Genomic DNA, 23,746 nt, shown 5'->3' with positions numbered 1-23,746 from the left:
TAGCCCCTCCTCTGTTTTTCACGGAAGATTTGTACTAATTTAATTGTGGACCAAGGCAATTTATACGCACAACAATACATGGCCGCCCACCCACATTCAGCTCTTGCCAGACAATTCGCATGGAAATCTATCACGGTTTCTGAATTTAAAACTCTTTTCGGCCTAACCCTCAACATGGGCATTACAGAAAAGAATGAATTGCGGTCATGGTTGATCCACAGAGGCAATTCATCGTATGCCTGTGTTCTCTGCTGTTACATACAGTTGTGACCAAAATTATTCAACCCCCAATGCTGTAAAGGGGTTTAGGGACTATAGTGTACATTTGGAATTGTATTCAGAATCAAATCCTACAAGGACGTTGTAACTACCCAAATGCAACTAAAATGACATCAATTGTTTATGTAATACAGTAGTAAATGGTTCTTATGTGGTTTCTTCATTGCCACAATTATTCAACCCCTTAAAGACTACCACTCTGAAGAACAGAGGTTCATACAGGTGCTTTCCATCAGGTATTGAAAACACCTGTGGATGTCACCGAGCAGCAATCAAGCATAATAAGCACCAATTAGGCAGCTTTAAAATGACTGTGATACTCAGCTCCTTCTAGACATTTACTGGTGTGGTTACAAACATGGTGAAGGCAAGAGAATGGTCCAGGAAGACAAGAGAAGAGGTGATTTCTCTTCACAGGAAGGGCAATGGCTATAAGAAGATTGCAAAGATGTTAAACATACCAAGAGACACCTTAGGAAGCATCATTCGCAAATTCAAGGCAAAGGGCACTGTTGAAACGCTACCTGGTCGTGGCAGAAAGAAGATGCTGACTTCGACTGCTGTGCGCTACCTGAAGCGTAGAGTGGAGAGAAGTCCCCGTGTGACTGCTGAGGAACTGAGAAAAGATTTGTCAGATGTGGGTACAGAAGTTTCAGCCCAGACAATAAGACGCACACTGCGTAATGAAGGCCTCCGTGCCAGAACTCCCAGGCGTACCCCCTTGCTGTCTCCAAAGAATAAGAAGAGTCGACTGCAGTATGCCAAAAGCCATGTGGACAAACCACAAAAGTTGTGGGATAGTGTTCTGTGGACTGATGAAACAAAATTAGAACTGTTTGGGCCCATGGATCAACGCTATGTTTGGAGGAGGAAGAACAAGGCCTATGATGAAAAGAACACCTTGCCTACTGTGAAGCATGGTGGAGGGTCAATCATGCTTTGGGGCTGTTTTGCTTCTGCAGGTACAGGGAAGCTTCAGCGTGTGCAAGGTACCATGAATTCTCTTCAGTACCAGGAGATATTGGATGGAAACGTGATGCAGTCCGTCACACACCTGAGGCTTGGGAGACGTTGGACCTTTCAACAGGACAATGATCCCAAGCATACCTCCAAGTCCACTAGAGCATGGTTGCAGAGGAAAGGCTGGAACATTTTGGAGTGGCCATCGCAGTCACCAGACTTAAATCCGATTGAGAACCTCTGGTGGGACTTAAAGAAAGCAGTTGCAGTGCGCAAGCCTAAGAATGTGACTGAACTGGAGGCCTTTGCCCATGAAGAATGGGCGAAGATACCCGTAGATCGCTGCAAGACACTTGTGTCAAGCTATGCTTCACGTTTAAAAGCTGTTATAACTGTAAAAGGATGCTGTACTAAGTACTAAGATTGAATGTCACTTGGGGGTTGAATAAAACTGATAATGCTGTGAGCACAGAAAAGACATTTGTGGTTATTTCATTATAACTGTTATGTTATATTTGTCTGACCTACAAGTGCCTCTTTAATGTAAATGTAAGCAAGATGACTGAATGATCAAAAGCAATGTCAAACTGGCCAAAACACTCAATTTCAGTGGGGGTTGAATAATTTTGGTCACAACTGTATATGACCAACATGGACCAGCAATTTACTGGTATATTGGTCGACTTTAAGCGGTTATACCGGGATGATGCCTGCAGCTACAGTAATCATTCTGGTACCTTTTTTTTTTTTCAGCTGGCAGATGGCTTGTAAAAGCGAGCAGCGGGAAGGGACATTCCACCCCCCCGCCATCCACAGTTTTCTTGGGCTCTCCTGTCCCACAGGGGAATCGGGGAATGCAGCTGGCAGTTCTGCCAGCTGACCATAGAGCTGATCAGAGATCAGAATAGCTCCAATCATCTCTATAGTCTAAGAGACCAGAAGCTATGAGCATATCATCACTTCAGTTTTGCAGGTTATAAACCGCGCCATTTGTAAATTGGGAAAGCATCTGCTCACACAAAACTTGGTGAAATTAGATAATGTAAGCGCAGAGGCAATATCTAGAGTCTGATAGACCCCAGATTTCTCAAAAAATATGACAATGCCCATTGAAGTTATAGGGGATATTTGCATTCCCTGTGATAGCATTAGAAGTGATAAAAAAAAAAAAAAACCAAATGAAAGGGACAGTGTAAAAATAATTAAAATATCAAAATAACTAAAAAAAAGGAAAAAAAATAGCACCCTTGCCTTCCTGCATGTGCACAAGCGTTGACCTCGTGCTGGTATGTAAACAGCGGTTACACCATGCATGTGAGGTATTGCCGTGAACATCAGATTAAGGGCAGTAATTCTAGCACTAGACCTCCTGTGTAAATATAAATTGGTGAACTGTAAAGGCTTTTAAAGCGTCGCCTATCCATAATAAAGTATATACTTTGTTGCCATTGCACGGGCATGTGTAATTTTAAAGCATGGCATGTTTGGTATCTATTTATTCAGCATAACATCATCTTTTATATTTTATCAAACAATTGGGCAATATATTGTGTTTTACCGATCCAGGTGACACCATCCCTAGTAACGTCACTGAGTTTTTATTATACTGCAAGTGTGCATTTAAATTGATATTCTTTATAAAGCTGTAAAGAGCAGGAAGAGAGGAGAGAGTTATTCATCTGGCTCGTTCAGATATGCATAGAATATGAGCTCCTGGGGTCCTCATTATGTGTGAGCTCAGGCAGGTTCGGACATAAGTCCGAACCCATCTGGGCTATTCCGCCAAGACGCTGTCAAAGCTGCAGAGGTATGTCTCACCCTGCAGCCATGTATATACATGCAGCTGCGTGGCATGTCTCTGTCGCTTATGATTGGCTGTTCGTTTGACTTCTTCCTGTCCGAACTCTTCCTGTCCGAACTCTTCCTGGCAGAACCGCTCAGGTGAGTTAGGACTTGTCTCCGGTCCCCCCTGAGCTCATTCCTGGTCCTCATCTGTCAAGCACCTTAAGAAAGAGAATGTTCCACAGCATATATGTGTCCAGCATTAGAGGGATGCCACCAGTAGCAATAATAAATAAGCAGCACAAATAGCATACCCTTCTTCAGCACAGGCATTTAAAAAGATATTCATATATTATATCCATACAAAAAAAAAATTAAAGTTTGTAAAGAAAGGTACAAAAGAGGTTTTCACATGGTCGCAGCTTATGTTTGTCAAATTGATATATCTAAGTTATACTCTTTACCTGATGTTTTCATGTCTAATAATACATCCTGTGTCCCTGAATCCTGTGCAGACGTGCCGACCTGGCTGAAGAGTTTACGCCTACACAAATATGCATCACTCTTCTCACAAATGACCTATGAGGAGATGATGACACTGACAGAGCAGCATCTGGAGTCACAGGTGATTGGTTGCACTATTTTCTGTCTTCATATACTGTAACCATTTTTCTGATATTCGTGATAAAAGAAACTGTACAAGGTAAAGTATCATTTTAGTAAAACCTACATTTAATAAATGAGAACACCAATCCTTTTCTATATTCTGTAAAGGAGACTGGTTCACATCAATGACATTATTTGAGTTTCTTAAGGCAGGATTGCATCTGATATGGAAGTAAGGTTATCTCTTAAAGGAGCCTGTCAGGATACAAATAGGAGGATTTGTTTTGAAGGTAAAGGTCCAGAGCTTTCATCTCGTGTCAATTTATTGACCATTGGGTCAGGGGCCTAGAATTAACTTGCATACAGTGATGTGCTTGGTACCTCATATGCCTTATTTTCAGTGACTCGAGGTCAGACTTGGATGACAGCCCTATAGTAATTCTTAAAGCAAAATGTTACCTTTTTGAAATTGGTTGTAAAATATTCACATCCCCTCTGTCTACCCTTTTTTAATCCATTCATTAGTGTGCCAGTTACTATTGTCCACGCTAAACTTCCGTCACTGCATTTGAGAGCTTTGGCTGAGGTGAAGCAGATTTGTTTTTTTTTTCTTTTCCTTTCCTCTGCCCTTGTGTATGCAGAACATATCTTGTATTCTGTTTACAGAATACATGGCATTTTGTGAATGGACAAGGGGAGAGAAAAAATTGAGACCGGCAACTCTCATACTCTCATTCATGCAGTGCTGACAAATAGTATCTTGGCACACTAGTGAATGGAGTATAGGTTTAACAGAGGCAATGTAAACATTTTTACAAAAGGTAGCTTTGTCTCTTCCATTCTTTGAGGGACACAGCTCAGATCTTGAAATCTTGACCATAGGGTTTAGTGCCACCTTCAAGTGGTTCTAAAACTTTAAGGAATTTTTATCTTAATGCATTCTCTGCATTAACGTAAAAAACACTTTCTCCAGGATTCTCCACCCCCTTCCCCCCATTTATACTTAGCCGAACCCGATCTTGATCCAGCGCTGTGCACAAGAGCACCAACTCTCTCCGCTCTTTCCATCCTCACAGGGCAGAGTCAATCAAATCCTGTGACGAGGGAGCGGAGGGAGGTGCAAGCCGCTCTGTATGTGTCTATGGATACAGGCAGTGGGGTTCAGGAGTGGGCCCACTTGAATGCCCCCATAGGAAGCCGCTTCCTGTGGGTGTCACTCACCGAACAGGAGGAGCAAGGAATGCCCACAGGGGACCCCAGAAAAGGAGGATCAGGCTGCTCACACAAGGGCTCAAAGCCATTCAAGACTACGTCTTCTGGTGAACCTAAGCATCTTTAGCAACACGAGCCAACCAAGCAGTCAGAGAAGTCCTTTACCACAAACTTTTCCTTCCCACGTGTCAAGAGGTGTTTTGGAGGTGTGTGGTATAGGGAAACAACTTGCAAATCTTTGGATTTTCACATCTCGGACAACTGGGTCCACAAACTGGTAGTTTCCAGCTACAAAATAGACTTTCATTCCTATCAGCCAATCACATTCTTTTCTTCCAATCTCAGCTTTTCTCTGTGAACTTTGGCTGGCAGTTGAGGGTTTTAGTAAGGAAACCACTCTAATTCTCTCCTCTGATCTACACAGATTCGGAGATTTCTATTCCAAACAATTTTCAAGGAGGTCAGTGCCTTTTGTTAATGTCTGCAATTTAAAGATGGAGTCCATTCATACTCTGGTAGCATCTCTATCAGTAGAACTCATGGATGCATATGTAAATGTCCCATCTTGTGCATTTCACCGATGGTTTCTGCTATTTGCCATAGGGAACTAGGATTTCCAGGTTTTTCCCTCCCATTCAGGTAGCCTCAGCCCCTCAGGTCCTTATTAAGTGCCAGCCCTTGTCCTAGCATTACTGAGACAATGCAGGAACTCCATACTGGGTTACTTGGACAAGTCTCTTCTCCACACGCTCGTTCTTTCCACATATAAACAAAAAGTGTCAGAATAGGCCTGGTCTTCAAGTGAATAAAGAAAATATGTGGTGGAAACCTTTAGGATGTATTGAAATCGGAGACCGTCAGGAGGCTAGCAATTTCAGTAGGAGTCCAGCAAGGAGAGTCTACGTAGTTTAATACAGTAAAGAATTGCTAGAAAAGACTAAATATGTCTAAAGTTTGCACAGTTGTATGTCCTTTTTATAGGAGAATATGCTGTACTGGAAGGCCAATCTAGAGACATATACAAGAGCCTGGGGAGAAAATTAGTATTTTTTCCTCTCCTGTTTGCTCTGGATTTTGCTGATGTAAACTGTAAAAACCAACACAAGATCAAGTTCTGATTGCACATTCTGATTGTCGCACTCTTTACCTCAAGGAAATTTCTCTGTAGTAGAACTTTACATATTTAGTCTTCTCTTGCCGTGAACCAGCTACAACATTCTTGGTTCTATTTTTGGTGAATGTCACTATGGGTTTATTTTGCAAGAGCTTCTGTGTACTAGGAAAACCGCTTAAACTTGCTGCAGCTGAGTCACGTCTGACAGCTCACTGCCATGTTTTCAGCCAGCTAGGAAAAATGCAAAGTATGGCCGTACAGATACAGCGGGGTTCATGGCCTTGGAAGGATAACGGTTATTGACCATGGGATCCTCTCTAATTGTTTTTTGTTTTTGTCCATGGCAGAACGTTACCAAAGGTGCAAGACACAAAATAGCTCTAAGTATCCAGAAACTGAGGGAAAGACAGAGTGTGCTTCGTGCTCTGGAGAAGGTAAGCAGAAATCTATAGTTCAGGCAAGTTTTAGAACAGACATGGACCTTTATTTAAAAGGAGCTGGAACTGGAGCATCCTTTCATGGCCTGATTGGCCTACTGTGGTGTTGTAAATTACCCACACATCACTTCTTTTTACTTTGTGTCATTAAAGCTGATCTATGGACCTCATTTGCTGCCCACTAGCTAATCACCACATTGATTTAAAGAACATTCTGATCCAAAGAGCCCCCCTAACTTAAGTCCATTATCATGCGACATGTCTTCAAGGGTCCTTTGGGTGCCCATGTCACTACTTTGGTCACGTGAACACTTTCTGTTGGCTGTCCAATGGTGAGGGTCCTGACGGCAGCACCATGTTGTCATAGTAATGGGACCGGACAGTAAGAGCACAGACTGCAGCACTGAATCGCAGGGCTTTGCTCCTGAAAGAGGTGCTTGCTGGAAATATGTGAATAAACAAGGGGTTTTAAAAATCGTATTAAAAAGAAAAATGGAGAAAGGAGGGTTGGACTATTTTTGTGAAGATGGGCTTTATGGAAAACATGTTATGTGTAGGATGCTGTTGCTGATCTCTCTTGGAAATGCTAGTTGCCTGGCTATCCTTATTATTCTTCAATACTTCGAATCACTAACAAATATGCGGGTTGAGAGTTCTGAACATGTAGCTATGGAATATCAGCCAGTCGACTATTATTTTCAAAAGGAAATTAGAATTGGCACGCCCTTGTTTTTTCTTCTGATTTGTTTACTTTAACCGCTTTAATGCCGCCGTATAGCAGAAATACTGCTACAGGGCGGCAGGGGAGCGCAAAATCACATATAGGGGACACACGCGAGCCCTACCTGCACCGCCATTCGCAGCCTTGGCTGTCAACCACTGGGCCCCAGCCAGCGATTGCCGAGTAATACCAACAGGGGGAGTGAACTGTATGTAAACAATACAGTTCTCTCCCCTGTCAGCTCCAGCACACTGCCTTGTATGGCTCTGTATAGCACAGCCATACAAAGCAGTGTGCTTACAGTGGAAAGCACAGACACAGCCCCATAGTAAAAAAACACACAGCGCACAGTTAACACTTTGATCGCCCCAGATGTTAACCCCTTATTGCCCAGTGCCAATAGTACAGTGTCAGTGCTTTTTATTAGCACTGATTATTGTATTGGTGTCATTGGAGATGTCGGTTCCCCCCAGTGTCAGAATGCCTGTCGCAGTCCCGCTATAAGTCACTGATCACCGCAATTACTATTAAAAAAAAATAAAAAAATCCCAGTATATATATATCGCCATTTGTAAACGCTGTAACTTTCACATTAACCAATTAATTTACACGTATTGGGATTTTTTTTTTTTTTGCGAAGACATGTATCAGAATACATTTTGCCCTACATTTTTGACGAAACTTGATTTTTTTAACATTTTTTGTATTGGACATGTTTAATAGCAAAAAGTCAAAAATAGTTTGTTTTTTTCTCAAAATTGTCAGTCTTTTTTTGTTTATAGCGCACAAAATAAAAACCGCAGAGGCGATCAAATACCACCGAAAGAAAGCTCTATTTGTGGGAAAAAAAGGACATAAATTTAATTTGGCTGCAGCGTTGCATGACTGGTGCAATTGTCAAAGTAATGCAACACAGTAATGCACAGTAAAAATAGCCTGGTCAGGAAAGGGGGTAAATCCTCTGGAGGGCAAGTGGTTAAAGTATCTACTGAAAATAATGTTGTGGGTACCTTTTTAGATATATGCTTCCTCTTACAATAAAATGTCCTCATTGAAGTCCTGCTTATGATGTTCACTTTTCAAATGTTTATTTCTGTAAAGCATGGTATTGCACATTAAAACAATTTCATAACATATACAGTTGTGTTCAACATAACAGCAGTGTGTTGAAAAAAGTGAATAAAGCTCAAAATCCTTCTAATAGCTTTGATTTCCATACACACAAATGCATTGGGAACACTACACATTCTATTCCAAATCAAAACATGAAGAAAAATATATCAAATTTGTGTTGTTCCTCTAAAAACAATAGAAGAAAAGTGAATATTAGACTGTTCAAAAAAAATATCAGTGTTTGTATTCTTCTTTGCAAACTCAAACATTCACTATATAAACTGAAAAATGTATGAAGATTTTGCTTTCCTTTGAATCACTAGCAGGTGTAGTAGAGTAATAGAAATCCAACAGACTCAACAGTCATGACATGCATGCTGTACAGGTATTCCAGCCCAGGATGATTGGACTACGTTCCACAGTTCTTCTCTATTTCTTGGTTTTGCCTCAGAAACTGCATTTTTGATGTCACCCCACAAGTTTTCTATTGGATTAAGATCCAGGGACTGGGCTGGCCACTCCATAACGTCAATCTTGATGGTCTGGAACCAAGATGTTGCATGTTTACTGGTGTGTTTGGGGTCGTGTCTTGTTGGAACACCCATTTCAAGGACATTTCCTCTTCAGCATAAGGCAGCATGACCTCTTCAAGTATTCTGATGTATTCAAACTGATCCATGATCCCTGGTATGCGATAAATAGGCCCAACACCGTAGTATGAGAAACATCCCCATATCATGATGCTTGCACAACCATGCTTCCCTGTCTTCACAGTGTACTGTGGCTTGAATTCAGTGTTTGGGGGTCGTCTGACAAACTGTCTCTGGCCACTAGACCCAAAAAGAACAATCTTACTTTCATCAGTCCACAAAATGTTGCGCCATTTCTCTTTAGGCCAGTCAATGTGCTCTTTGGCAAATTGTAACCTCTTCAGCACATGTCTTTTTTTCAACAGTGGGACTTTGCGGGGGCTTCTTGCAGATAGCTTGGCTTCACATAGGCGTCTTCTAATTGTAACAGTACTCACAGGTAACTTTACACCTTCTTTGATCTTCCTGGAGCTGATTGTTGGCTGAGTCCTTGCCATTTTGGCTATTCTTCTATCCATTCGAATGGTAGTTTTTTGCTTTCTTCCACGTCTTTCAGGTTTTGGTTGCCATTTTAAAGCATTTGCGATCATTTTAGCTGAGCAGCCTATCATTTTCTGCACTTCTTTATATGTTTTCCCCTCTCCAATCAACTTTTTAATCAAGGTACGCTGTTCTTCTGAACAATGTCTGGAACGACCCATTTTCCTCAGAATTTCAGAGAGAAATGCACTGTAACCAGCATGTACAACATTTGCTGCCTTCCTTCCTTAAATAAGGGCAATAATTGCCACCTGTTTTTCAAAGAATGAATGACCTCACTAATAGAACTCCACACTGCTATTATTTTGAACATGCCCCTTTCAATTAGTGATTCAATTACACAGAATCAGCAGCATGCATGTCATGACTGTTGGGTCTGTTGGATTTCTATTACTCTACTACACCTGCTAGTAAATTATTTGCCATGTAGAAATATCATTTCTACCAAAAACAGTGATTGATCAGGTTAGTGATGTCTGACTGCTATTATTTTGAACACAACTGTATTTGTGAAACCTACAAAATGCAAAGTCTAAATGTTTGGATAATTGTATCTGGCTGTGCAATTGTCTGGGGTTTGTTTCTCAACAGGTGCTGTTTTCTCTGTTTCTGGTGTTATGTTGGTTTTGATACTTTATTGCATGAGGCTTCAGGATTCTGCACTGTGTGTGGCTTACAGTTACAGTATGAGGTAGTTATTCTGGCTCATTTGTGACCAGATCATTCATGGCATCTAGGTCGTGTACCGCTTGATGGGAAACTAATGAAAAGAGGAAAGTAGGTAATGAAAATTGAAAAACAATTGATAAATGGTGGAAATATAGAAAATGTTGAGATTTGGAATTGATTTTTGTAAATCACACTGCCCCAGTACTGCTGGATTGTTCTCTGTGTCCCTTTTATGGTCTGTAGCAAATCTTGTCACTTCTACCTCTCAGGTGGAACCTATAGAAGTCAGTTAAAACGCTTCTGGGGCTCATTGAAGGGTTGTTGAACCCATTGAGTATAGTGCGGAATCCTAGCTTGATATTGGGGGGGGGGGGGGGTTTAGAAGCAGTTTTTATTAACTGTAGTAGGAAAATGATCTAAAATGACTTTTAAACTTTGAAAGTTGGAAAAGTAAAATAAAATTGACCAGCTATCATTTATCTAAGGTACTCTGCGATGACGACAATTTTACAAACCTAACATTTTTTGTTGTTTAAATAGGACATCTTAGAGGGAGGAAATGTACGCAATGCTCTTCAGGAGCTTCAGCAGATCATTATCACACCCATCAAGTACTATAGGCCCAATCAGACAGAGACGGTGAACAGTGAACAGTCTTCCCAGCATAGGCCTGTTCATGATTCATCTAGCAAAAACCCAGATGAGAACGAGCCGCCCACTGGACTAACAGCTGATGGATTTCAGCAGCAGAGCGATCCAAGGTGTGACTTGGAAACATCAGTGCCACCCATAGCAGATGGGGACATACCAGGACAACTGACAAGAGTGCTGGGCAAAGGTGAGCAAGCAGGTTTCATTTTGTTGTCTTTGTGCACATTGTACATCCAATCTGAGCATATGGCTGATTCTCACATTTCTCTCTACAGTGTGCACACAGCTGCTTGTCTCCCGGCCAGATGAGGAGAATATCACTTGCTATTTACAACTCTTAGAGAAGTGCCTGACACATGAGGTAATTGATCAGTGGCCAGCTATGCTTTTAGAGAAATAATAATAAAAAAAAAAAATTTAAAGTCATCTAAATGGGATTGTATCCCTGTAAAATTAAACTACTCATACCTTTCTTTGTGGTCTAGCTTTGTATAGAGTGTTAAATGAGTTGGGCTTTTATTGCGGTCTGTGTTCTGTTAGAACTAGATTCACTCTCCCCCTTTTTTTTTTTTCCTTTCTGCTCATCATTGTCACAAGGACAAAAAGAGAATTGAAATCTAAAGTTGTACTTTTGTCACTGAACAGAGGTTAACATTGAAGTTTCTTTAGTAAAAACTGTCAAAGGTTGGATGTCTCCTTTCTTTAAAAAGATTATGCCTTGCTTCCTGCTGTGTCCACTTTCCCTTTCTCCCATCATACTGAACCTGTATTCTTTTGTCTTTGTATTCTCTGCAAGCAACATTCTTGCAGAATTTTGTAGTAGGTTCTTCTCAAGATAAGCAGTGGGTAGCTGCATATATGTGAGGGTGATTTAGGACCTTCTAGAGGTCACCGGATATGCTATTCTATTTTAATATGGATGTATGTTTCACTACTTTTTTAAGGAAGCGCTGAGCTTTGATATGCACCTGCTAGTTGTCATTCTTTGATAAGATATGACAAAAAGAAAAAAGAATTTCAGCAATTATATGGTTAGTGTATCTAGCCAAGATGTTTTCTCTAACCATCATTGAAGGACACTGAATTTCTCACAGATGATGGCATTTATTCTTATCACAGGACATAGAGAGATTAAAATTCATGACGACAAAGGTTATTCTGCCACCTTTAGGTAAATGGACATGGGCCAAAAAATAATCAGGAATTCTTTGCCAAGCAAAATACCTCCCAGCTCAGCTGAATCTGTTTTTAGCTAATGTCCAAAGCTGATCGATGGGTTTCGCTGTTTCTCTCTGAAGATCTCTTGTGGGCTTTGTTCCTTTTATATTTGACCTGTTCCTTTATCCACTGGTGAGCTTTATCCGGTTCAGTCACTTTTGTATTTGATAAATGGCCGTGCTAATATTGTGTGAGATTAAACAAAAATTGCAATAGCCACTATTGTTCTCCAAGTCCTTTACTTTCAGAAAATATATAATGTTTGGGAGTTCCAAGTAATTTTTTTGTTTAAAAAAAAAATAAAAAAAAATGCGGAGTTTAGCATATATGTGAAAAACATCAAAATTGCCCCAGACGGCAAGCAGCCAAAGATGCCATGGGTAAGAGGTTGGAGGCCCTCTTTAAGGCATCCCTGTCTGACAGGAGCAGTATGAGTTTGCCAAGCCCTTAAAATATGGGCCGAGCACATGCTCCATTCCAGAGAATTAGATCAATATTATCCTGCCATTTGGTAGCTTCCAGAAGACTTTCCAAGAGCCTTCAGTTACTCTGTGGATGCCGTGGAAGGACTCCATAGGGCATCTTTTACAGGAGGGCACTATGTCTGTCCTGTGGCTCAAGTATTGGTTGGCAGAACTTCTCTGCAAGAAACAAATTGAGAAGCTGCCCTTTTGAGGGTGAATGTTTGCTTGGACTATGCTGGGATGCCTTCAGTCAGAAGGTGACATGACATGAGTCCTCAGATCTCTCAATGCATCTAACATCCAGAACAAGGTCAGCTCTGGAATGGTGGATATCCATGGAGGTGCTGGATACAGGAAAATACTTCCTTGTGATAAACTGCAAGGTTTTGACAATGGATGGCAACTTGTTTGGCTAGGGAGGTGTTCTGGAGAAAACGTGTCTTAGCAACTTCCTTTGGATCAGCTTTCTTGATCTTATGCCTTCCCTCCACTCTAGCGCATGATAAAGGTGAATGGCATTCTTCTGCTTCTAATCATACTACAGTGCCTTGAAAAAGTATTCATACCCCTTGAAGTTTTTCACATTTTATTATGTTACAACCAAAAACATAAATGTATTTTATTGGGATTTTATGTGATGGACCAACAAAGTGGCACATAATTGTGAAGTGGAAGAAAAATGATAAATGGGTTTTCAAAATGTTTTACAAATATCTGTAAAGTGTGGCGTGCATTTGTATTTGGCCCCCGAGTCAATACTTTGTAGAACCCCAAGTTTTGCACATCTAGAGTGACATTTTTGCCGATTTTTTGCAAATTAGCTCAAGCTCGGTCAGATTGGATGAGAGCATCTATGAACAGCAATTTTCACGTCTTGCCACAGATTCTCAATTGGATTTAGGTCTGGACTCTGACTGGGCCATTCTAACTCTTGAATATGCTTTGATCTAAACTATTCCATTGTAGCTCTGGCAGTATGTTTAGGGTCGTTGTCCTGCTGAAAGGTGAACCTTTGTCACAGTCTCAAGTTTTTTGCAGATTCTAACAGGTTTTCTTCTAAGATTGTCCTGTATTTGCCTCCATCCGTCTTCCCACCAATTCTGACCAGCTTCCCTGTCCCGGCTGAAGAAAAGCATCTCCACAACATGATGCTGCCACAACCACCATGTTTCACGGTGGAGATGGTGTGTTCAGGGTGATGTGCAGTGTTAGTTTTCTGCCACACATAGCGTTTTGCTTTTAGGCCAAAAAGTTCAATTCAGGTCCCATCTCACCAGAGCACCTTCTTTCACATGTTTGCCGTGTCCCCCATATGGCTTCTCGCAAACTGCAAACAGGACTTCTTATGGCTTTCTTTCAACAATTGCTTTATTCCTGCCACTCTTCCATAAAGGCCAGATTTGTGGAGTGCATAACTAATAGTTGTCCTGTGGACAGATTCTCCCACCTGAGCTGTGGATCTCTGCAGCTCCTCCAGAGTTACCATGGGACTCTTGGCTGCTTCACTGATTAGTGCTCTCCATGCCCGGCCTGTCAGTTTAGGTGGACGGCCATGTCTTGGTAGGTTTGCAGTTGTGCCATATGCTTTCCATTTTCAGATGATGGATTGAACAGTGCTCCGTGAGATGTTTAAAGCAATGTTAAGTTTTAATAAAAAAAAAACTAAGCTTTGAACTTCTCCACAACTTTATCCCTGAGCTGTCTGGTGTATTCCTTGGCCTTCATGATGCTGTTTGTTCACTAATGTTGTCTAACAAACCTCTGAGGGCTTCACAGAACAGCTGTATTTATACTGAGATTAAATTACACACAGGTGGACTCTCTTTACTAATTAGGTGACTTCTGAAGGCAATTGGTTCCACTAGATTTTAGTTAGGGGTTGCAGAGTAAAGGGGGCTGAATGCAAATGCACGCCACATTTTTCAGATATTTATTTGTAAAAACAATTTGAAAACCATTTATCATTTTCCTTCCGCCTCACAATTATGTGTCACTTTGTGTTGGTCTATCACATAAAATACATTTGTTTTTGATTGTAACATTACAAAATGTGGAAAATTGAAAGGGGTATGAATACTTTCAAGGCACTGTATCTTGACCAAAAAGAACCTGGTATGCAGACATCGTAAGTTTCTTGGCAGATGAATTGTGGGCTCTTACAGATCAACCAGGCGTACTGCTACAAGGTCCAATATTCCATACTGTCTTACAGTCGCTGGCTTTGATGCATGGCTGTTGAAACCCAAGTTCTGAGGGATAGGGGAGACTGTTTCTGTAATCCATCCCCTTTTTAAGAGTAGATAGTCCACCTCCAGGAAAATGTGCTATTGTACATGAAAGGTTTATTTCGCCTGATGTTAAACTCAAAACTTTTATCCCTGACAGTATGTTGTGGAGCTTAATTTCACTCTTCTCCAGTCTGGTGTGGAGGTATCTTTGGCTTTGAGTACCATTAAGGGACAAAACTTGTGTTGGCCGTACTTTTTCAGAGACCTATCTCATCTCATTTATTAAAGCATTTGTTCAGGATGTGGAATGGATTGTTTCACCTTTGAAGTCCTAACTTTGTCTTGTCTGTCTTGCATTCTTCTCATTTTGAACTTCTCAGATTTCCTCATCGCCCCTTACACACAGGTTGAGTTTTCTATGGCCATTACCTTGGTTCGCAGGGTTTTTGAGTTGGCTGCGCTTTTTAGCAAGGAACCCTTCAAAGTTCTTCACTATGATAAGGTGGTGTTGAAGCCTTGGTTTCTTTCTTGCCTAAAGTGATTCTTCATTCCACCTGACTCTGGATCTTGTTCTGATCCTTTTGTCCTGATCCTAACAAGAAGGTTTGGACAGGATGTTCTAACTGTCCAAGATCTAAAGCCTACAGCTTTATTTCAGCAATATGATTCCCTGTTGGTTTGCCTGAAGGTCCCCACAAGGGTCAGGCTGCTTCTCAATCCACTATTTCTAGGTGGATTTGTCCACTTATTTTTCAAGCCTATGGTATTAAGGGCAGGGTTCCTCCTCTCCTGGTTCAGGCCCATTCCACTTCCTGGGCTAATCGGCATCAAACGACTGTTAACGTTTGTAAGACTGCTACCTGATCTTCTCTTCATATATTTATTACATTTTACCATGTAGATGTTTATGCCTCTGCTGATGCTAGCTTTGGGTGAAAGGACTTTCAGTCGGCTTTGCAGTAGGGGTGGCCCCCTGTTCTGTTTCTGGGTTTTGTTGCATTGTTGTGTATGTACACCGCACAAGTATATTATCTGTAAGTCTTTTTGTACCCAATCAACTTTTTAAAGTTTATCAGAAGTCATTGGAGATCTCCCTAGTGGAGATACAGACTTAAAAAAAAAATCAGATGGAGAAATTCTAACCATTTGCCAATCTTTCCCAAAATATAAATACAAATTTTGCCTGTAGTTCCACTTGAAGGGAAACAAAGCTGTATTTTTGAAAGCACATTTTGAGCATTTGCTGTAACATTTTGTGTAAAAGCAATTTTTTAGATTGGGTTGATGGTAAGGGTGCCTGTATTGGCTACTGAAATGCAAGAATCTGTGGATAGCTGCAGTATAACATACATCAGCAGTCATGTTACCCTGTTCCAGTGCAACTAAAGACTGCCATACATAGTTTAATTTTCTCTCAGCCAGCACACTAAATTGCAGAAAATAAATGGAATCCCCCATCTGCAGTCAATCTGTAAATCTGCTTTTGTCGAGGCAGGTGGTGTTTACAGGGATCTGCCAAAATTTGAGTTGTCTATGGGGTCTTAAGAAAGTGATTATTCTTGGGTTTTATTGTCAGAACAGAATTAGTTTGTGCTGCCATTTGTTGATAGTATATCTTTATTTAACATCTAGCTGACTTTTAATAAAATATAAACTAAATTATCTAAATAGTAGCAGCCCTGTAGGTGTTGTAAAAAGTGTACCATCTGCACAAGCTTGCTAATGATATATTTCTCCATCTTTCTGCAGGCATTTACTGAGACACAGAAGAAAAGAATACTCTCCTGGAAGCAGCAAGTTTTGAAACTGCTCCGAACGTTTCCTCGCAAGGCGTTACTGGAAATGCAGGGGTACAGGCAACAGAAGGGGTGCAGGTGGGCTGTGTATGGTGGGGCATGCAAGACATGGCTAAGAAATGGGCTTCTTTAATAAAAAAGGGACCGATTGGATGCAGCTAAATTGTTGTAGTGAGACGTATTGTCAACAGGCCAGACCTCAGTGAGGATTGTGGGTATTGGACAGTAGGGTGGGAGGGGGTGCCCCTTATATCTAGTATTAAAGATCCAAAGCTGTTAGTCATTTAAAAACCTGACATGTTCTTTCCCATTCTTTCCAAAAATGGAGGATTTGGTTTTTTTTTTAAGTGGAAGTAAACCCACTTTTGTATCTCTTTACCTACATGTAAACAAGTGCTCTGAAGTAAAGGAATACCCGTGCTGTTCCTGCAGAGCACTGTGCCGTGGCCCAAGACAATGCATACTAGCACACTATGACATTACCTTGCAGGGAATGTTTTTTTTTTTTTTTCCCTCCAAGCTGCGGTTTACTACTGCTTTTAAAGGATAAGTTCACCTTTTAGAACATATTACATACTAAAACCTGTAATTAGGGTGTAACATGTTCTAGTTCCCCCTTTTCCCCCCGTTCAGTGCTCCCCTTCCTCCGCTGTCACTTTATGAAAACAGTCCGCCCGCACAGCTGCGTCATTCACTCACAGGAATCTAAAGAAACTGCCGAGTACTGAACAGCATGCTCATTCACATTGCCTACAGTTCTGAATATGACAGCCCATACAGAGATACGGCCACAAAGCTGTAGGCAGTGTGTGCAGGAGCCTGACATTGCACCTGTGATCTGCTGATTGTGGGTGCAATACTTTGCAGGTTCCTGTTTTTAAAAAATAATAAATGCTAATTTTTTTAGCAGCAAAAATATGTGAATTTATTACTTTTTAAGGAGAACTTAACCTTTAATGCTGACTGTGTTCCACGGGGAAGGTTAACTCCTTTTTATGTTTTAACTGGTTATCATTGTCAGTGAGACAAAAGTAACCTGAAATTTTAAAATTTTTGCTGAAAGAGGAGTAAAGGAAAAATGTTTTTTGAAAATTGGGATCACTTTGGGAAATTTCAACTTTAAAATTCCTGATCCCGTTCTGTCTATGGCACATGTCTATGGGGGGGCAACCTTTAATTTCAGATCGCCGTGGCACATCTGACCGTGAGCCAGTACTTGTCAAATACATTTACCCGCTCCCCCCAAAAAGTGCCAAATTTGGCAGTGGAGGGGGGGTATGAGGATGCAAAAAATGTTCCCCTTTCAGGTTAAGTTCCGTTTTAAGATGTCTGGGCTTGCCAGTTCTACTTTGATGTACCCTGAATTTTGATCAAAAGTTAGTTTCCAGTGGATCAAACTGCTGTTTGTGCTACTGCAGAGGTTGTTGATTTGCTTGTAAACATTACTTTAACCATTTGCAGGGACTTTCATATGATTTGTAAATATATTTCTATGGTGGTTGCTCTGGAAAGCAGATGCTTACAGCATTTATACATCTAGGTCTCCTCAGTGGATGCTTTATAGGTGTATGTGGGCAGGGGCATGTTATCTTGAAAGTACAAGCTCATCCTGTATCACACATGCCAGGCTGTGAAAATACAATGTCATAGTCACACAGTATGGTGGGCAGGCTTTTTAATCATTACGACTAGGTTATATGCAGCTACCTTTAAGTGACTGGCAAAAAAAAAATTCTGCAAAGACATCCCCCTATATACCCATTCCCACTCCCAACTAGAGTCAGTTTTTTGCTAATGCTCTTCTTTAAAGCTCTTTTTTTCCTTTGCCATCACTACCATGCAACCTGCAGTTTCTTCTGTGGCAGTCTGACAGATGATTATCCAAGCGCATGGCCCATAATCCCTAGTTCCATCGATTTGGATGCCTCTGCCCATAGTCAGAACTTTGACCTACAATATTAAGCAACTGCAAGTAAGGCTTGGCAGATACACTCCCACGAAGTTCCAATGCAAGAAATGTTTTGAACCCTTTGATGGCAATAGTCTGTCCCTCCTTGGATAAATACATCAAGGAGACCACATGGTATAAGTGTACTCCTCTCCCCCAGAGAAAAAAAAAAGGCTCCTTCATCAACCAGTTCTTTTACTGCTGAGGTTAGGAAGGGTTCCTTTCTTCCCTCCCAGTCCTCCAATGCCAAGTCTAAGACTGGAACATATTTTTGTAAGTAATCAAATAAATATAAATGCAGCGCTAAAATGGCAATATTAAAATGATAATCAATAATGATAAAAATAATAAAAAAATATTAGTAATGTGGGCGCTGTAGAGTGCTAAAAGTGGTACAAATTTAAATGTTGAGCTGTCATGGAAAGACGCATGCGACTAATAAAGGCAACTGGTATAAGGTGACTGAAGTGCGTTTTTAAAATACACAAAAGTCCAAATTTCAGGGTGATCCGTGCTGGTGATCTCTGTCATGTGGGCCAGTAGTGTGAATGCACTCACCAGAAGCGCAAAAAATATATGCGCATGTGTGTATACCATAGGCACACAAGGCAACTCCAATCACTAACAGGACACTCTCAGCTCACAGGGACAGCTCCAGGTAAGTGTCAGACCACTGGATTAGATTTCATAAAGAAACAGGAGTTTTTCCACCTTTTGAGGCTCGTATAAACCAAGTCAGAGACATATGAAGCACTAATAGTGTAGTATTTTTTTATTAATCCGGAAGAATCAATTGTATAAAAATGAAGATTTAGCACTCACATGTTAACAGATATATTAAAATGGCCGCCGGCTTTCCATGCGGCCGTCTGCGGAGTGACATCACTATGGCAGGCTCCTCTATGACGCGTTTCGTGCCCGAGCACGTTATCAAAGGGATCCCTTGACTTTTGTCTTTTTTTTTCAGCCAGACTATGTATGTAAACAACTGGGCCCATTCTGGATTTGAAGATTCTCACCTTGTTCCTACAGGTTTAAGGTTCATTGTGGTAGCTGCCGGGTGACTTTCTGCCCTTAATAGACATCCAGACCGCTTACACAGTCCCATCTTTCTAACTTATCAGTACTATCTGTGATTTATTTTTGGGCAATCAGTAATACCAATTTGTTGCTCTTCCCTTTGGCCCGTCCACACAAAACACAGGTTTTCACCAATGTGCCTACCCCGTTCTTGGCTCTGCTGCATCCTCAGAGGATTCATGTTGTGGGGTATCCTGACAGCCTCCTGTTAAAAGGATCAGTCATTCCTGTTAGCCAGCAGACAGGGCACACACTGCACAGCGTCAGTTGGATCCTCAAAGGAAGTCACTGCTGGACCCATTTCATAGATTGGAGTGTTGGACATTGCCCTGTCCAGAATCTTATCACCTTAGCTCAAAACTCTGTATCTTAGCTTTCATGCCGTTGAAATGCAACATCCTGGCAATGTGAGACAAATGGACTTGGCCTTTGAACCACCTCATGCAACTGACCACCAAGACCAGACTTTCCCTAGACTGGTTTATTTGCAACATGGTGCTGGAGAAGCCCTTTTCTTAATAGACGTTGAAGGGTCCCACAACTGATGTCGGCCTGTGGAGCAGTCTTGGATGCCCTCTTAATGCAGGAAACTCAGTGAAAGATTGCCTTCCCATCAGCATTCTAGAACTCAGGGTGACTTGGTTGTCCCTTAAACACTCAACTCCTTTATTGCAAGGACACCCATCAAGAATCCAAATGCACAGTGCCACGAATATGGCCTACATCATTCATAAAGGAGACACCAGAAATCAAATCACCCAAAGGGAAAGGATTTGATCCTGTCTTGAGCAGAACTTGAAAGTTTCAGCCCTGACAAATGTCCACATCCCAGATGTTAGATCCAATGATTCTCATTGCATCACAATAACTCCGTAGGACGTGGCACTCAGACATACTAGGGAGATGGCAGATGCTTTTTGGGTCCTTCTGGCTTGTCCAGGCCTTCTGTCCAAAGGGTCAGTGTTCCATCCTGCTTCTTGGTCACTGGATTTAAAGTGTCAGTTCATAGAAAGAAAAACCCACTATGCCGTTGTAACCCAATGAATAGTACATACCATAGCTTCTCCTGTTGGAAATTGTAATGATCCTTCCATTACAGATACAGCTGTAAGATACACATGGGGGCCCTTGCCTGAAAAAGTGCAGGCCGCTAATATACAGTAGGCCATGCTGGATTTCATAACCGTGCGCCCCCTAGCGACTTCTCCTGGCTCCAGCCCAGCTTAGTAGTGGCTGCTCCAGGCTGTTCAAGCTCCACTTGTGTGTAACCTGCACAGCTAGAAAAGGAGACCATACACTATGCATTTGTAGCATTTGAAGAGTGTATAGCAGCTACTACTAAGCTGGAGCTGTGGGAGGTTACACTGCACATGCATGCCGTTTCCAGGGCCCGGAGAGGCCACTGGGAAAGGGGTTGCATTGTTGTAAAATTCTGCCCGTCCTGCAGATAGCAGGATGGGAGGTCAGTTCTTTTTCTGAGGTGGACCTCCAACAGCTGCAGATATAATGGGGAGGACAGTCGCTATTTCCAACAGAAGCAGCTGTGGTATTGTCTGTATTCATTGGCTTTAGAATTGTATAGGGGGATTTTCTGAATATCTTCCTGAAATGTGAACTTATACTTTAACAGCATGGCTGTTGAAGCCATGGTGCTGAGGGATAGGGGCCTTTTGGATTTGTTTATACTTGAAATCCTGTAAGTAGATTTCTGTCAAGACCTGGAAGACTTGTTTTGCTTGTTGCGAGACGAGGAACACTCATCCTAGAAAGTACTCTGTGGGGCATATCTCTCCTGTCTAGTCTGGATCAGCATCTGACTTTGAGTGCCATCAGAGGACAAATGGCAGCCTTGGTCATTCTTCTTCAGAGATCTTTGTCCTTTAATTTCTCAGTTAAGGCCTTTGCTTAGGGCACAGCTCAAAAGTATGACTAAGAAAAAAAGGTTTTTGACTTCTGGTGAATCTTTTTCCAGGAGTGTAGTTTGGGAAAACAAGCCCCTACCCTCTGTTATTATTATGATCTCATTATTGCTTGCTACAAAGATGAGAATAGCAGGGAGTGGGAGGGATTATATAGCAGGATGTCCCTGCAGCCTTCCATTTTTGCGTCCAGTTGTGTGAAAGTAGCAGAATAAAACCCAGTTATAAAGATTAAAGAGCCTGTGTATTGAACTGAACTTCAGGAATCCGATTTTACTGGTTAGTAAAAAATGTTCTTTTGTCTTGTATTTGTTGGTGGCCTCTTATACATGAGGATCAAGATGATGCATTCAATCAAAGCCCAGAGGCAGAATTGTTATCAGTACCACTAATGTTGTGTTGGCTACTTCTCTCACCCTGGGTTTAGGTATACTATGTGCTAAAGTTGGCTGTCTTTCTCTGCAGCTGGGCATTTGCATCAAACTCTCTCCCCATAGCTGGATCTGTGGGTGCCTCCGTAACACGAAGGGGTCAGCGCCCATTTCAGATGCCTCCTAGGGCTGTGCCGCCTTCTAGGATTGGCGTAATGAGTCCTGGATCAATTGGGGGTGTCTCTCCTCGTCATGCACTTACCAGCCCTAGCACTGGGAGCCAGGGACGGCAGGTTAGTGATTTTTTTTCCTTTATAATCTGCTATTTGTAAATGAACTGCTGATTTGTAAATGTCTGCATTTGTTTTCCTACAGAATCTCTGGTTTGCCAATCCAGGAGGTAGTAACAGTATGCCATGTCAAAGTCACAGCTCAGTGCAGCGTACCCATTCACTGCCCGTACATACTTCGCCGCAGAGCATTCTCAAGTTTCCTCCTGGTAAGGTTTTTTTTTATTATCGTCTCAGCTGGGTTTCTGCAGGCACCCGTTATCAGCCTGCCCAGTGGCATCAGTATCTTCCAGCTGTATCTAATGTCTCCACATAAAGCAAACCACCAAAAACATGCGAGACTGTCGTGAAAATTGTCCTTTGAAGAGGTTTGATCAGAAGCTGACACTTCCTGGAGTGTTTATCTCCTGCTGTCGATCACGTCGATCACAGCACTCACTGACTCAACAGTGATGATGAAGTCAGTGGGGAGAACCATAAAGCACTGCAGGGGGACACAGGAGATTGTCACTCCTGGGAGTATCTGTTTCTGCACAGACTTCAGCCAGCAATTCTTAATCAGATCAGCATGGGAAGGTGAGTTTTTATGCTCTCCTTTTGTGGCTACCACTGTTACTGGAATTGATTTTTCTAACAGGGTCCCTTCAAAATGAAGCGAAGTCTCAAATCATTACTGAATGCTCAACTTTTCCAAAGACATATGACACAATTTTAAGAGAGAATGTCAGACTGAGGGCATGATGCAACAGGCATGCACCTATTCATGTACATTGCTTTTATCAGGAACCTTGCAGCCCCCACTTTAATTTCTAGATTTAATCGGGAATCCATGTATAAATAAGTGACACATTGGTATTGCATTCCCTCCCTTCTACATTCTATTTGCCCTTGTGGCACAGAAACGCAAGACATGCTCCATATCTTCTGGTCTTGCCCAATACTACAGACCTTCTGGACTCTGGTACACACAACTGTACAAATGTTACAGTATCCAAAAACCCCACATATTTTCACTTACACCGCAAGCAGGTGCCTTTGCAAATCTTCAAAAAATCAGTACGTTCCTGCATCCCTCCGCTCTGGAAGTCTTGCACTCTACCGACAGTAGCACAGTTTTTATACCGTGTTAACGATATCAGACTGATGGTAGACATGAACAGCTCAATTAAAGGCCTAAATGCCAAATTTAGAAACATTTGGTTCTATTGACTGGAGTTTACGTTCACCGACAAGTACGAACAACTAAACTCAGGTCTACAGACCTCTCAACTCCTACACACACAGACCTTTGGCTTAGACCCATCACTCTTATTTAAACCATCTCTCTATTCTTTTATATATTTATCCCTATCTGTAGTTAGGGGGATCTTTTCTCTTGTTGTGAGTTCAATTTTTCTTTTCCCTGGACTGCATATTTATGTAGCTCATAAGGTGATCATTTTTAGCACACATCGGTCTGGGATCAATGTGAACTTCAACACCTGCTTATTCATGTAAAAATATGTAACCGTGTTTTACCTATTTTTTTTTTTTTTACCTTCCAAGAATGGTATGGCAGTTAACATGAGTATACTGTGTTTTTGATACGATTAAGTAGTTGTAAAGCATGAAGGTGTTTTTTTTTTACCGTCATGCACTCCATGAAGGTAAAAAAACTTTTCAGTGTGCAGCTCCTCCCCCCCCCCCCCCCCCCCAATATTTTCCCGATGCAGCGATGTGCACAAGAGTGCCTGCTGTCTCATTGGCTCAGAAATGGCA

General features: G+C 41.6%; 1 protein-coding gene across 2 annotated transcripts in view; it reads left to right on the top strand.

Annotated features, from left to right (window-relative positions):
- SAMD4B (sterile alpha motif domain containing 4B) overlaps positions 1-23,746 on the top strand; it is an 87,170-nt gene that overhangs the window by 53,931 nt on the left and 9,493 nt on the right. The window contains exons 5-11 of one of the 2 annotated variants that reach the window (XM_089679803.1): positions 3,537-3,646; positions 6,301-6,387; positions 10,564-10,861; positions 10,950-11,035; positions 16,334-16,434; positions 21,793-21,991; positions 22,074-22,197. In XM_089679803.1, the coding sequence (XP_089535929.1) occupies positions 3,537-3,646; positions 6,301-6,387; positions 10,564-10,861; positions 10,950-11,035; positions 16,334-16,434; positions 21,793-21,991; positions 22,074-22,197 (1,005 nt within the window). Of the gene's footprint in view, positions 1-3,536; positions 3,647-6,300; positions 6,388-10,563; positions 10,862-10,949; positions 11,036-16,333; positions 16,459-21,792; positions 21,992-22,073; positions 22,198-23,746 lie in introns of both variants that reach the window. The other variant, XM_089679802.1, reaches the window with a different exon arrangement.

The sequence above is a fragment of the Staurois parvus genome, unplaced genomic scaffold, assembly GCF_062004578.1.
Source record: "Staurois parvus isolate SC_StPar_1 unplaced genomic scaffold, SC_StPar_1.0 ptg000232l, whole genome shotgun sequence".
NCBI classification, from domain to species: Eukaryota; Metazoa; Chordata; class Amphibia; order Anura; family Ranidae; genus Staurois; species Staurois parvus.
The sequence above is the reverse complement of the archived record's forward strand: the minus strand, read 5'-3'. Positions and strand labels throughout refer to the sequence as shown.